Source organism: Vollenhovia emeryi, unplaced genomic scaffold (genome assembly GCF_000949405.1).
Source record: "Vollenhovia emeryi isolate VEMERY1.0 unplaced genomic scaffold, V.emery_V1.0 DF939173.1, whole genome shotgun sequence".
NCBI lineage: Eukaryota > Metazoa > Arthropoda > Insecta > Hymenoptera > Formicidae > Vollenhovia > Vollenhovia emeryi.
The window spans coordinates 668,738-685,057 of NW_011967193.1; the positions used below are offsets into that span (position 1 = coordinate 668,738).

Here is a 16,320-nt window from a genome sequence, read left to right on the forward strand (position 1 = left end):
TTAGCAAAATATAATCCTCCAAGTGTTTGAAACATTACATTCGCAATTATTACTTAATAACCGGTTTTTATGCTGAGAAAACGTTATTTTATTTTCCAATTCTTAACCCTAATAAATTAGAAATTTCTTAAAAAAAGAAAAACGTATTCTGTGTATTTTCAACTTCTGAGGTGTTCTGAAGTTCATTTTGTGTTTTATAACTTTCATCTATCTCTTCGTGTTCGACTAGAACCCACTGAAAATAATATAAGTTAATTAATTAGACTTTCCGTCGTAATTGTGTATTACAGGAGTAAATATTAAATTGTATAAGTTTTTAAAATTATATCCTTAATTAAATGTATACAATTTCTCGTCTCATTTGTGCAATGCAGGAACATGGAATTAAATTCTATTATATTTTTAAGAAAGAATACTATTTCGTAACTATCATCGAATAATTATCTTTTTTGCAGTAGGGGTTCTATTTTCTTCGTAAATTCTTATAATTAATGATACCTCTGAACTATCGTCTTTCAAATCTTCTGGAATTTCTTCCGCGTATGCAGTGTTCTCATCTTTTTCCTCATGTTTTTCTGTTGTCCCTTCGTACTTGGTCGAAATACACTGGAAGTAATACAAATTAATAAATTACATTTCTCGTCTCAATTGTGTAATACAAGAACATAGAATTAAATCCTACTTATAAAAATGATATTATGTCTATTTAAATAACAATTAACATTTACGGCCAATAATATTTTTCTGTAATACAGTTATCTTTAAACTATTTATAAAAACCTAAAAATTATTAAAAATAAGAAATACTTCTTAATAATTATAACGTAATAACGCTTTTTTTATACTAGACTCTACTTTGTTTTAAAACACTTGTAATGCTGTGAATACCTTTGGATCATAATACGCCTCGAAAGCCCCTTTAAAATGATCTTCAGTTATGAAATTTGCACTTTCAATTACAGCTTCAGTAGTATTTTCGTTTTCTATTACAACTGGATCCTCACTCACAATCATTATGTTTTCCATTTCTTTTTGACAATTTAAATAATATATAATATAAATTGTACGATGTCTGATGATTTCTCATGATTTTGTATTGTATCTTTCGTACTTGTAGTATTAGTTATTCCAAAATCACAACAATTTACGTCTAGGGAATCACAGTCAGTGTCTGGTATTAATGGGTGAAGTGCTTCATTACTGCATTCGATAACTGGTTTATTTATTTTCATACATGATGTGCTTTTTATGTCTACTACACTACTTTCAGTATCTACTCTCATGCAGAAATCTGAAGTTTTTATGAGTATATCCTTTTCATCTATTTCTTCATATAATGATTTTATTTCATCCATTACTTTTTTTGATGATTCCTTTGTATGTGATTCTTTTATTATTGATTTTTTCTCATATTCTTGAAATGCTGGTTCCAGTTCATTTAATACTGATAATTCCTTTTTTTCCATTAATTCACGTGGTGATACCGTTTCGTCCTCACATGGTTCTTGTATATTGCATGACTTATCTGCTTCTTTTTCTAAATTATTTGTAGAGCTTAATGTTTCGTCCAGTTTTCCATCAAATTTTAAATTTAATTCTTTTGAAATCTTAAGTGGCTTTTTATTTGATTCTTCATATAACGCTTTATTTAAACCTTCACCTAATTTTGCATGTGATATTTTTTTTGCATCCATTACTTCTTTACATGCTTTTATAAGGTTAATTTCTTCTATTATGAATCTTGTTATAAAGTGTACGTCATGCATCTTGTTGTATACTACATTGTTTTCAGTGTTTAACTTAACAAGAAATGGGTTTCTTGTCCTCAGCATCAACTCATCACATATACATTGAAGAATATATAAGGTCAAGTCGAACTTCATTAAAGTGTCTTCCTCAGATATATCTCTCTCGTGTATTTCGGTTGATTGCTCATTTTTCTCCATTTTTTGCTGTTTCCTAAATTCACCCAATTCCTTCTTTAACGTTAAGACATTCAAGCTCAGATTTATTTTCATCTCAAGATCTATGTGTACCGAAGCATTCATCTGACAGAAACTGTAGTAATACTCAAGAATTTTAGAATTAAGCAAGTTCATACTTTTATTAAATATCTTCATCATCACATGAAAATAATTTTTTTCCATATCTAAATTAATCTTCCCACTATCAATCGTTCTCAGTAATTTAATGAAAAACTCATTAAAAATAGACTTCATAGAAGTAGACTTTTTTTTTGGAACGTTTTTGACTTCTATCCAAACATCACGTGATAATGCATAGCGTGGAATCCGAAACAGGAAACACACTTTGTGTTCGCGTGCAGTGCACTGCATGCAATATGATACTATGGTATCATATTGTGAATTATAATTCTCTTTATAAGTTATTTCTTTCAAAATTGATGCATTTTCTTTCGATAGGTAAAGGGGTCCTGTGTCTCTCTCAGCTGTACTATCGTCCTTAATTATAATACACTACAAGAAAACAATTTAATTAGAGTTCTTTATTAATTAGCGTTTATATAATAACTATATGATACAAGTGTATTCATGTACTTATAATGTATAATTTGAAAAAATTAGTAAGAAGAGGTATTTTAAACGTTATAAATAAAAACTCGTTAATTCTACAATGTGCAAAGATCCTGCAAAATTCCAGAATAACGCTAACAAACTTTTACTCATTGTTGCACGTGCTGCGTGTGCGAAAGGAAAGAATGCTTATTAGTTGCAAATAGACTTGTATTATTTACAATTGTGTTGGAAAAAAAAGAGCAAAACGAGAAAGGAAAAGAATAGTAGAGGGTTACAAATATTTGTGTCGATTACTTACTACAAGATATGCGGAAGTACATACGGGTAATTTATACGTCAAAATGATAAAACAGGAGAAAGAGAGAAACTCACCTCTTCGTCACATGGTTCATGTTTGCTATTAGCTGTATGGGACTGTGAGCCGTGTTCGGTATAACTATTTTCATTGTCCCCCAGCAACATCTTCACCAGTTTCATTACCTGCCAAAGGAAACAATACAGCATAACATTACGTAGTAATTAACATGTTATGTAAATTAAAAATATAATAAGAAATTAATAAAAATGCATTTTATGAGATAGAAAATTAACTTTGTGTATTTTTCCAATGTTCAAAGATCTTGCACAATTCCAAAATACTACTAAGAAGCTTCAATTTTCTTACAGTACATGTTGTGTGTGCAAAAGACAAGAAATTTTGTTAGTTGCAAAAAACCTTGTCTTATTTGCAATTACATATTTGTATTCTTTTAACAACATAATTAATGAAACTTGGTATCTACCTTTCCTAGAACTCTTATGGCGTACTCTTCAGGGGCCACCACCTCTGCTGTAGATCTGTAATCATTTGGCCCTTTTTTATAAATGTCAATGAGGTCTCGTAAGGCAATTTCGATAAAGAAAGAATTCATCTCCCCGATCTCGTATCCACTGTTGCCAGTGTTCTTCTTCCTGTGTTTGTTCTCCTGCTCTTCTTCAACCACCTAAAACAGAAATTAAAAGGTCGATCAGAAAATTCAATAAATTTTCAAGAATTTTGTCAAGAATTCAAAACAGTTAAATTCATTCATATTTATTCTCCCCAATAATAAAATGTTCTAACGTAGAGCGCATCTTAATACCAAGAAAAGGACAGATTTTAAAGAAATTTTGTAACAGTGAGTTACTGGCATATTTAAAATTTTCATAAAAAATTTCTAAGGAAATTACAGCGAATACAGTATGTGTCCTTGAATCAGGCTCTTTTTTTATATAATTCTGGAACCTTTTGGATATTACTTTTGTTTTCTAAAAAGATTTCCGAAAGTTAAATACTTAATTACATTGTACTAGTGATTCATTATTCCCGTACCCGCCAAATCGGCTTGCTGTCACTATCGATGGTACTAACCTGTATATCAAGCGTCCTATCGAGCACTTGCTGGTATAACTCCTCCGCCTTCTCGTAATTTCCTTGCCTCGCATAGGAACGTGCTAGGTCGCATTTAATGTCAGCAAAAATTGGATTGTTTTCATCGAATATATATACGCACCATTGTGGATTGCTTTCTGACACAAGAACTGTGCCATATCGTGGTTGTTCTCACTCTCATATACCCATGCTTGAAAATTCATGTACTCTGCCTGATTCAGAGACCGTTTATAGTCGAAATCCGTGGTATCCAGTATACAGTAGTGAGCATCCATTGCTCCCTTAAGAACATCCAGTGTTATCCTATACGCCGTAGCGAGCACCTCTTTGTATAGCACCTCCGCTTTCTTGTGCCTTCCTTGCATCATGTAATAATTTGCTAGATCGTTTTTCGTGTTAGCAGCGTCTGAACAGTCCAGACTACTGTTAATCTTAGTCTCCATTCTCTCCCGGAAGTGGCGTAGTTCTTTCTTCTTTGACTCGTTATACTTAGAGTACAGCAGATTATTCAGCTTTGATAGAGCCAAATAATGGCAATTAGTATCTAATGCCTCATCTACCTCCTGTGTTCGTTTTTGTAAAAGTCGTTTAAACTTTTTTTGTGCTTTACGCAACACATCGAGGTACTTAAGAGGATCCCCCAAGGTCGAGGCCTTTGATGGTGTGCGCCATCTAAACACGAAACGCAGCATATACATGAGCACACGGACACACTACTACGATACATCACACCCAGGCATAAACACGAAAGTTTAATTCTAGCTATACTCTTATTTTAAACATCTAATCCCAATTTAGAGGGTTTCACAGTAATTCTACATGTCATCGAATCCGGGGAAACTCAGTTTCATGTGAGTACAAGTTGTAGAACTTTTATACGAAGCACAAATATGACGGAGTTGACAGTTCGTCTACACGGTTATATGTGATCGATATATGAATTTTGTAATTTTTACTCATTTTTGGTATCAAATTGGAGTTTCCCCGGATCATCAATGCATATACTGTAATTGTACGCAAGCATTTTTGATTCCATGAATTTAATACGACGATAGGTTAGAACTACGAATGTCGGTAAAACAGACATGCTACGGGATCCTCTTAAACGCCTCATCTATTGGAAATTTGGCAGACTTATCTAACATCTCCTTTTTAAACATTGTAATGTTGAAAAGCATAACCTGCAGCCTGTTTGCAGCTTCTCTGTACTTATTCTGATATATACATACGAGAGCAAATGTATTGAGCATGAGTGTCACTTCGGGTTCAACAGGGTTAAACATATTTCTCAGATCATGCAATACTTTTTTACATAGTGGGATGGCCACTTTGTAGCACTTTTCATCCGCATACTGGGTCAAACTGTTCAGGTTATGTAGATGTTTTGGTATATTATTGGCATTCTGTTGCCAAACAAACCCCGGAATCGGACAGAATAGCTGAAAGACGCAATAAGAGCCTATGTTAACCCTAACTGAATACCTGTGTACCGGATATCCAGTGTGTATTTTATTATGTATTTCGTTTTAATTTGAGCGTTATCCGCTAAAAATAGCGCCAACTGATTTCGGAACCCATTACTTGGACAATTTTGTATAACCAATGTAGAAAAATCGCTAAATTACACAGCAGGCCAATTCTAATTAGAGAAATTTATTGCGGAAAATATTACCTTAGCCAGGGTTTGAACCTGGACCTGCCTACACTCTAGGCGGGCGTCTCATTAATTTGACCATTGAGGCATGTGGTAATATTTGTCGCAATAAACAGTACTAAGCTTCTTTACTTTAAAACTGCGCGCCGATCTAGGTTGTCGGCAATACATAGAACTATCGATACGGGATTTTTAAGTATCCCCGTTCCCAATCGTCCCCCCCCCCCCCAACCTGGACACCATTATTCGGTCAAAGTGTATACCCATACAGCACCAAAGCTTTCAGAAATATTTCAGAAACATTGCAACTTTGCAACAATGTTTTCTGAACTGTTTCTGAAAGCTTTGGTGCTGTATGGGTAAATAAAAATTTTGCATACCTTTATCTATCAAAATATAATAGGGAAAACTTTTGATTTTCTGAATCGTCAAACTTAACTACACCGGTTATTCAATACCGAGCGTATTCATACATATTTTATATTTGAAAAGACAAGAATGGGAGATATCGATGAAAAGCTTCTTGTTTCTCGAGAATCGAGACTAGCGCACGTGGTAAGAGGTAATTGGGTGTTTTTTCAGGAGTGGTTTCTAGTAACATTTCAATTGTGTATACAGGGTGCTATGTAATATCCGCATCACCTTTTATTAACGGATAGAGCGGACTAGACTGAGTCGATAAGTCTACCATTTTGCAATAATTAACAAGTTTTTTTATTAGTTTTAAAAATCACTGTCTTAGCCCGCGGTCTACTGTCCAATTCAAGCGCGCGGCGAGATACGGCCGTCCTGCGATCGGCATTGCTAGTTATTCATTATACGTAGCCGTTGTCGTAAGTCATATATAATTCTCCACGCGCCTAGCAAAGCCAATCGCGGGACGGTCGCCAAAGATATAAGTTTCAGGTCGTTGCCACTGATGTCAGGCCAGAACGTTTGCCACATCGCGAAAGCGGTGGTGGGGTTGAGAGTGGAGATGGCTCTCGTGCCGCACACAAGCTACGTGCCGTATATGTATGGGTGCGCAGGTACGCAGCACGTAGCATGTAGCATATATGTATACGGTGTAGGAGCCATCTCCACTCCTACCCCCATAACCGCTGTAGCGATGTGGCAAACGTTTTCGCCTGGCATCAGTGGTCGCTGCCACGTAGCAACAGCGGTAGTGGGGAGATGGTCGGGATGGTTCTTGTGCCTCACAGTGCCACTCGACGCTCTCTTTGTACGTGGTTTAACGAAAAATGGTGACTTTCGTTACATTGGTATAACTTTACTTATCGGAACTCTAGTCGCAATAACCGAGCTGCATGGCAACCATCCCAATCATATCTCCACTATCGCTGTGGCTGCGTCCCAGTGAGAAATGATTCGTCGATCGACGTCGAAATGATGTCGATCGACGTCAATTCGACGGTGTCGATGTTGATTCGACGTCGTTTCGACGTCGATCGACGAATCATTTCTCACTGGGATGGCAGCAACGCCAGCAACCTGACACTTGCATGCAGCCGTCCCGTGATCGCCGTTGCTAGATGCACGGAGAATTGTTTATAACACACAGCAACGGCTACGTATACACAAAAAACAACTCTTCGTGCGCCCAGCAATGCCGATCGCGGCAGTCGGGACGGCCGCATCTCGCCGCGCGCTTGACTTGGGCGGTAGGCCGGACTAAGATAGCGATTTTTAATAACAATAACTCGTCAACTATTGCGAAAAAAAATTGCAGAATGGTAGACGATTTTTCGACTCACTCTAGTCCGCTCTATCCGTAAATATGAAGTGAGGCGGGAATTACATATGTACATACATAAAGCGCGGAAAGAATTTTCTACTAACAATGAGATTGATAAAATTAGAATAATAAGTTATTACTCAGTGAGCGCGCGTCTTACTCACGCGCAGTGGTATTCCGCGCGCGCACCTAAAAACGGCCCGAACGTCCGGGCCCAAGTAATGAGTGAAAGACAATACTAATTTATTACCGATCAAGCTCTGTTATAGACTGTTACAATTCAGTTAATAGCCATAAAAATTATAATTCTTGCGCGTTTATAATAAATAAATGGAAAAGTAAAATTTCACCTGATACAGTTTTTCCATTCTGATTTTTTCTGTTTCAAGATCTCTTTTGTAATATATTTTTACAAGAACACTGGATCCAATGGATTGCAGTCTTCTACACAGTTATGCACTAACAAATATGGTACTTCTCCGTCCGTGAGCACGTGACAGTTACGCCGAGCAGATAGTACGCATCACTCTCGTATCCTAGACCTAGACTATAGGTAAGGCAACACCGAAATAGTATTTGGAGGAAGTGGTAAGGGCTACCCTCTCTCCGATGTATCCTCTACGGATGAGTGAGACAGATAATACGAGACGTGCTGCTGTTGGTTGGTGCCGCAATCGCTATCTCTCTCCTTCGAACGCTTATACGTGGGGGATTTTCCTTCTTTGGAAACGTGGCACGTGGCATTTGCTGCCCATGGAATTATTGTGTTTGTTTCTCATTTTCTATGGCTTCGTCCCTTTTCCTGTCCCTGACAAAAGAAAACAATTTACCTGCTACCGGCTCAACACTAGGCAAATCTATTTCTAGAACCATAATCTGTGCTTCATAACTCTGCTAAGTTTTCAAAATTCTAATTTTCTACAATATATTTTTCAAACATTATGGTTTTAAAAAATGAAAAATCAAGTTTGTTATTTTCTTATGTACAGAGCTTCCTAATATAACCGTCTCTTCAAAAAATATAACCAGTACATTCATTCATAACATTATTGAATCTAATTTTACGTTCAATTTTGTTCGATAAGATGCCTCCGTTTTGTAGAAGACTTTTGCATATGTTTCAAGTATAAGAAACAGATGAAAAAAACACATTTTTTAATTATACCAAATGAGTACATCTTTTCACTCTCTTTTTTTCATAACGACACGTTCAATTGAACTACTGGCTAGTTGGCGACAATCCTATTTCTATATTCGTTTAGGTTTCTAATGCCTTAGAAGCGGTAACGAGTAATACATTATGTTGCAAACTCCGACATCTCGTGCAGAAATTTTAGTAGGGTCCTGATAACGACCTAATAAACATGCCCTAATACCTGATCAGGCACTAATCAGATAGCCCTTGTTGGGCACTGAGTATGTATGTAATGTAACGTGGAGAATTAGAATTACCTGATTATCCTAATCGACACAACTAGCAAATTTTAATTAAAGAAATTTATTGCGAAAAAGTATTACCTCAGCCAGAGTTTGAACCAGGACCTTTCCTACATGCTAGACGGGCGTCTCACCAAGTTGACTGAGGCATAATAAATTTAAACTTATTAGAATATAGAACTCTTTCTCCCTCTCTCTCTCTCCCCCCTCTCTCTCTCTTCCCTCCCCTCCCCTCTCTCTTTCAAAAGATAAAAATTATAAGCGAAATAATTATAAAAATATATTGTTGTAGAAAATTAAGTTACAGCATACATATGTATATTGGATGCTATTCCTACATTTCCTGTTGCAAATACAAGTTGAAAACCATCCGATCCTGCATGTACGATGATGTAACACATTTTCTTACGTTGATTTTGCAGCAAAATTGCAACGTACAGTGCAGAAGAAATAGAAAAGCGAGTTCGATGGAAAGATTGAATATCGTTCATAGTCGGTAAATTATACATCAACGATTGCGCTTAGAACGAGAGAGAGAGGCATCCCTTACGGAAAAGTACCGAAATAATTATTAGAAAATTACTGTACATCAGTAATTTCTGATAGTTCAATTACTGATATACAGTAATTTTCTAGTAATTATTTCGTTACTTTTTCGTAAGGGATGTTTCGTTGGATACACCGCACTTTCATTCGTTTCGATTCTAGAAGCTATTAGTTCATAATACACTTGACTTGACCATACAAAGGCTGAGGAGTAGGTCAAAGTTTAATAGAGTTTTCTCGAAAATATTGCGATTTTTCATATTTAGGATTTTTTAAAACTAACAATAAGAAGATAGGTTCCCTACGCATTGAAAAAATTTGTATTAATGCAGTTCTATTATGTTTAGTTACTCAATTTTTTAAATAATTTTTCATTAGACAGGGTTTGAGAAAAAAATATTAGGCAAAATTAGCGATTTTTTGCGTTATTGGAGGGGCGGTGGGAGAAGGGAGGACGGGGACGTTACGGAAAATTTTGTTGTTAGTATATACACATGTACAGACACTTAGTTTTCCTTTTAAAAGATAAGGTCATTTTGACTGTCTTAACCGGAGGTACCCTTTATACTCGTATATTGTACTAATCAAATCTAACTGCACGCCGATAAATCGTTGATCTTTCAACACAGCCTTTTATTAGAACAGTAGATTAGAACAGTAAATTAAAATATTAAAATGTTAAAATATTAAAATATTTTGGTATATTATAATTTATTGTAATAGTAGTACATTTCAATGTTTTCTAGTACGATGCAAACGTTTAAAATATAGTGAAAAGTCATATAATATAAACAATATAGAAGAAGGAGAAGAAAATGGACATAAAAAACAAGAAAATAAAGTTGCATTAACAACTGGTAATTTTTTTTTACACAATTTACCATGCTAAACTATATAATATCAAAGAGGGAAGATACACAATAATAAAAACATATATTATAATTTATTATATTTCTTTTCTTTCTAGTACAAAATAAAAAACAATGTGGTAAAAAAGAAGAAAATGAAAATAATGAACATGAAGCTTGTTCTTTGGCATGTAATCAATTATTACTAAATAAGGATCGCAACATTATCTCGCAACCTGAAGAAATTTATGTACAAGACTCAAATGAAAAGCGTGGTGAACATACAGATATTTTTTATTCAGACGTAATGCATATACAACAAATGGACAAAACTGAATACTATAAAACGAAGAAAGAAGTAAAAGTCAATGAAAATGAAAAAGAAATAGATATTAACGATATACGCAAATGGGCTATAAAATGTAATATACGTCAAAATAATTTAGAAGAACTTGTAAATATTTTACGTCGTCATAGTTATCCTAATTTGCCCAAATGTGCAAAGACATTTTTATTTACTACTCAAGCTTCCTACGATATACGAACAATGCACGGAATAGATAACACGGCCGGTGAATTTGTTTATTTCGGATTAGAAAAATGGCTTCATAAATATTTTCTTTCTGACTTTCATTCTTCATCAGATATCTCTTTACAATTTAATGTTGATGGAATGACATTGTTTAATTCTAGTTCGAAACAATTTTGGCCTATTCTGTGCAAGGTAATTTGTGAATCTAATATGTACAGTCCATTCTGCGTAGCAATTTATAATGGAAATAGCAAGCCTGTAAGTAATGGTGATTTTTTCAAAGAATTTATACAAGAAATTAATGTATTAATGTCGGAAGGATTAATAATTAATGGAAAAAAATTTAAATTAAAAATTCCTAGTTTTATTTGTGACACACCAGCGCGAAAGTTTTTAAAATCTATTATTGGTCATGGTGGTTACGGTGCTTGTGAACGATGCGAAGTATATGGTATTAGTGTTTCTGCTAAAAATAATACTAAAAAGGTAGTATATCCACGCGATAAATATTGTGAGAAAAGAACAAATTTTGGCCAACCATTCATTGTCAGATATCTATTTTAAAACAAAAAAATAATTGCAATAATCAATCTGTTATACTCAAAATAAATTATAAAGGATTTACATTAAGTACTAAAAAACCAAATAATATTGTATTATTAAAAAATAATATAATAATGCAAATAACTAACATCATGTGTATATCATTTCGTAATCAACGTCAATTATGTCATACAGGACAGTCACCATTACTAAAGATTGAACCACCAATAAACATAATAAATTCTTTTCCGCTTGAATACATGCATTTGGCTTGCCTAGGAATAATGAAAAAATTATATTTAGATTTATGGTATTTTGGTCACACACACACAAAATTGAAACCATCTTATCGTCGTATATTAGATGAAAGAATTGACTATATAAAACAATGGACACCGTGTGATTTCCAACGCAAGCCACGTAAACCAGTCACTCAATTAAAAGCATCAGAATTCAGATTTATTTTGCTGTATATAGGTCCCTTATTATTCAAGAGAATCCTTAGTACTCAGATATATAAACATTATTGCTTATTACATACTGCTTTTAGAATACTGTGTAATTCACATTTTATTCATTTATTTATAATGAAGCACGAAAATATTTAGATAGTTTTATTGACATAATGCCACTTCTTTATGGCAATACTTCTCTTAGCATTGATGTACATAATTTAATTCATATTGTTGATGACGTAGAATTTTTTCATTGCACACTGGATAACATATCAGCCTTTCCTTATGAAAGTATGTTAGGCAGAATAAGAAAAATGATTCGTACTGGTAATCATCCTCTATCACAGGTGTGCCGACGTCTTCATGAAATGAATAATATTCCAAAATTATGTACAACCACTCATTGTCAGATATCTATTTTAAAACAAAAATATAATTGCAATAATCAATCTGTTATACTCAAAATAAATTATAAAGGATTTACATTAAGTACTAAAAAACCAAATAATATTGTATTGTTAAAAAATAATATAATAATGCAAATAACTAACATCATGTGTAATACATTACAAAGTAATACTTATGAAATTAAAGGATATGTTTGGAAAAAAATAAGATATATGTATACGTTCACTACTATCAAATAATTTACAAGAGTGGAAATTAGCACCAAATGTATCTTCTACAATAATTTCTTGTAATGTACACGATATTTATAGTAAAATTCTTGTAATTCCAATACTTCGTAAAGAAAATAACAAAAAAGTCGAGGAGTTTTATGCTTCTGCATTATTACATGCCGAGGAATATTAATTGTAATTGTATATTGTATTGTGTACTGTATTGAGATTCATATTAAAATGTTAAAGTGTTCAAATAATTTTAATAAAAATAATAGTTTTAATATAATTTTGAATGTACATTAGTATTATAATATTATAATAATGGATTAATATTTTTATAACAGTCGTACTAATAATAATTGTAATACAATAATTGTAATTAATTATAACATATTTAAGGGTTTTGTAAAAATATTATGTGTTAAAATACATATTATATGTGTTAAAAAACAAAAATTATAAAAAAACTGAAGTAAAATAAAAAGATTAAAGAATATAATTTTTACATAAACTATTATTTAGAAAATTAACTGCTTACATAGAAACTACTAAAAAATAGAGAAATTGGATAGAAACTGAAAACAAACTGGTCAAGAAGTTTTAAAAAACTGATTAGAAACTGATCAGAATCTTGTTAAAAACTGGTCAAAAACTGACTAGTTTTATTGTCTAGTTATTGGCAAAACAAGCGTCGCCCAAACTTATCAGTTTCTGGTCAGCCAACTTGGTTAAAAACTAGCTAGTAATCAGAAATCCTAGCCAGTTACTGGCTAAAAACAAGTTAAATTTCTACTCGGGGTGAAAGACAATACTAATTTATTACCGATCAAGCTCTGTTATAAACTGTTACAATTCGGATAATAGCCATAAACATTATAATTCTTGCAGGTTTATAATAAGTAAATGAAAAAGTAAAATTTTACCTGATACAGTTTACCCATTCTGATTTTTTCTGTTTCAAAATCTCTTTTGTAATATATTTTCACAAGAACTAAAAACACGGGATCCAATGGATTGCAGTCTTCTACACAGTTATGCACTAACAAATATGGTACTTCTCTGTCCGTGAGCACGCGACAGTTACGCCGAGCAGATAGTACGCATCACTCTCGTATCCTAGACCTAGACTATAAGTAAGGCAACACCGAAATGTGTGGTATTTGGAAGAAGTGGTAAGGGCTACCCTCTCTCCGATGTATCCTCTACGGATGAGTGAGACAGATAGTACGAGACGTGCTGCTGCTGGTTGATGCCGCAATCGCTATCTCTCTTCTTCGAACGCTTATGCGTGGGGGTTTTTCATTCATTGGAAACGTGGCACATGGGCATTTGCTGCCCATGGAATTATTGTGTTTGTTTCTCATTTTCTATGGCTTCGTCCCTTTTCCTGTCCCTGACAAAAGAAAACAATTTACCTGCTACCGGCTCAACACTAGGCAGATCCATTTTTAGAACCCAAATCTGTGCTTCATAACTCTGCTAAGTTTGCGAAATTTTAATTTTAAACAACATATTTTTCATACATTATGGTTTTAAAAAATAATAAATCAAGTTTATTATTTTTTAAAGTACAGAGATTCCGCAATATAACCATCTCTTCAAAATATATAACCAGTACATTTATTCATAACATTATTGAATCAAATTTTACGTTCAATTTCATTCGATAAGATACTTCCATTTTTTAGAAGACTTTTGCATTGTCTCAAGTATAAGAAACACGTAAAAAATTACACATATTTTTAAATTATATCAAATGTGAGTGCATCTTTTTCACTCTCTCTTTTTTACATAACGCCACGTTCAAGTGAACTACTGGCTAGTTGGCGACAATCCTATTTCTATACATATACGTTTAGGTTTCTAATGCCTTAGAAGCAGTAACGAGTAATACATTATGTTGCAATCTCCGACATCTCGAGCAGAAATTTTAGTAGGGTCCTGATAACGACCTAATAAACATGCCCTAATACCTGATCAGGCACTAATCAGATAGCCCTTGTTGGGCACTGAGTATAAATGTAACGTGGAGAATTAGAATTACCTGATTATCCTAATCGACACAACTAGCAAATTTTAATTAAAGAAATTTATTGCGAAAAAGTATTACCTCAGCCAGAGTTTGAACCAGGACCTTTCCTACATGCTAGACGGGCGTCTCACCAAGTTGACTGAGGCATAATAAATTTAAACTTATTAGAATATAGAACTCTTTCTCCCTCTCTCTCTCTCCCCCCCTCTCTCTCTCTTCCCTCCCCTCCCCTCTCTCTTTCAAAAAATAAAAATTATAAGCAAAATAATTATAGAAATATAATATTATTGTAGAAAATTAAGTTACAGCATACATATGTATATTGGATTCTATTCCTAAATTTCCTGTTGCAAATACAAGTTGAAAACCATCCGATCCTGCATGTACGATGATGTAACACACTTTCTTACGTTGATTTTCCAGCAAAATTGCAACGTACAGCGCAGAAGAAATAGAAAAGCAAGTTCGAAGGAAAGATTGAACGTCGTTCGTAGTCGGTAAATTACACATCAACGAATACGTTTAAAACGAGAGAGAGGTATACCATATATGTTTCGTTGGATACACCGTGCACTTTCATTCGTTTCGATTCTAGAAGCTACTAGTTCATAATGTACTTGACCATGCAAATGCTGCGAAGTAGGTCAAGGTTTAATAGAGTTTTATTACTTTACCGAGCATCACATTACATTTGTCAGAACTGCAATTATTTTAACGATTTTCACTACAAAAGTAATGTCACTTTCTATTAAATTATACTATAATAAGAATATTTCATAATGATATGAGAAAGAAAGTATGCTTACAATTTTTATACAAGAATTCTTAATAAAATAAAAATAATGTTTAAAATGATAATATTATTAAGACATTTTGCAGTTTTAAATATCTGTTACGTCCTGTGGACTCCACGATTTCTCTCTTTCAATAAACCGTAAGAAACATGTTTTTCTTCCCTTTGAAACGACAATTTTAGAAATCAGCGGATGTCGACTAGCCAGCACATGAGTCCCTTCCCCACTAAAATTTATTGCCAGAGTTTCACTTTTCGAAACTCGAAACGTGAAGTGCCCTAATTGTTGCTGGTCGATAGCCGTTGACATAATAAAAAGGGGAGAAACAGCAAACAGATGGGATCAGGCCCTTTCAGACGGCAATTTCAAAATTCAGATTTCTAAAATATTACGATCCGAGACACTAAAAGGGGATTCAAATGTTGACCAAAAACTTGACCCAAAAGTGAAACTCGGGATTTTTTCGAAAGCCGCTGAAGGAAATGATGCCCATAAATAAATATCTAAGGGCGACAACGACTTAATGGTCGGGTTGCCAATAAGGAAGACAACTCCTTGACCCCTCCCAATAGTCCACCAATAAAGAACCCAATATCCAAAATCTCCTTCCACGTCCCATAACCAAGATCCACCCCCGAAAAATCATATATAAACCCAGAGCCTGCTGCCTCAGCCTCTTTTGGCAGCTCTCGACTCTTACAGTACAGTTCCGCGATCCTCCGAGTTCTGTCTATATTCTCAAAATAAAATCTGTGCGCGACCTGGCCGACGAATCTGACACCTGTCTAAGCCCAGCCGCCTTCGACCGCAAACCACCAACGACCGCTATCAGTAGTAAGTCGCACGTTGTTTTTCTTTTTATTTCGTTTCGGCTCGACGACCTCCTTTCCCCCCATATATATTATTATTCTGAGGGACCTTCGCTAGATTCTAAAAAATCTCGTTTTTACTCTCGCGAGTTGACCTCAAGACACCCACCCTTTAACTATTCGTTTCGTGCCTCTGGACTCACCTTTGTGTGAATTCGGTACGATTCGAATATTTCCATTCTTACAAATTCGTTTCGTGCCTCTGGACTCACCTTTGTGTGAATTCGGTACGATTCGAATATTTCCATTCTTACAAATTCGTTTCGTGCCTCTGGACTCACCTTTGTGTGAATTCGGTACGATT

The 16,320-nt window shown here is 34.3% G+C and overlaps 1 protein-coding gene across 1 annotated transcript; it reads right to left on the reverse strand.

Moving 5' to 3' along the window:
* Positions 1 to 127: 127 nt before the first annotated feature.
* Positions 128 to 8,742, reverse strand: LOC105563655. Its single transcript, XM_012015420.1, has 10 exons — positions 7,688 to 8,742; positions 5,041 to 5,387; positions 4,373 to 4,620; positions 3,928 to 4,118; positions 3,320 to 3,520; positions 2,910 to 3,017; positions 1,112 to 2,477; positions 889 to 1,028; positions 499 to 606; positions 128 to 235 (listed from the first exon to the last, which is right to left on the reverse strand). The coding sequence occupies exons 1-10, from the start codon at positions 7,703 to 7,705 to the stop codon at positions 128 to 130; spliced, it is 2,835 nt and encodes a 944-aa protein (XP_011870810.1). The 5' UTR covers positions 7,706 to 8,742.
* Positions 8,743 to 16,320: the final 7,578 nt, after the last annotated feature.

Excerpts from the sequence above, each read along its gene's own strand:
- LOC105563655 (XM_012015420.1), bottom strand. Across the intron at positions 4,119-4,372 it reads AATGGAGACTAAGATTAACA|AACAACCACGATATGGCACA; the intron begins GTAGTCTGGACT and ends TATGAGAGTGAG. Across the intron at positions 3,018-3,319 it reads CCATAAGAGTTCTAGGAAAG|GTAATGAAACTGGTGAAGAT; the intron begins GTAGATACCAAG and ends TTCCTTTGGCAG.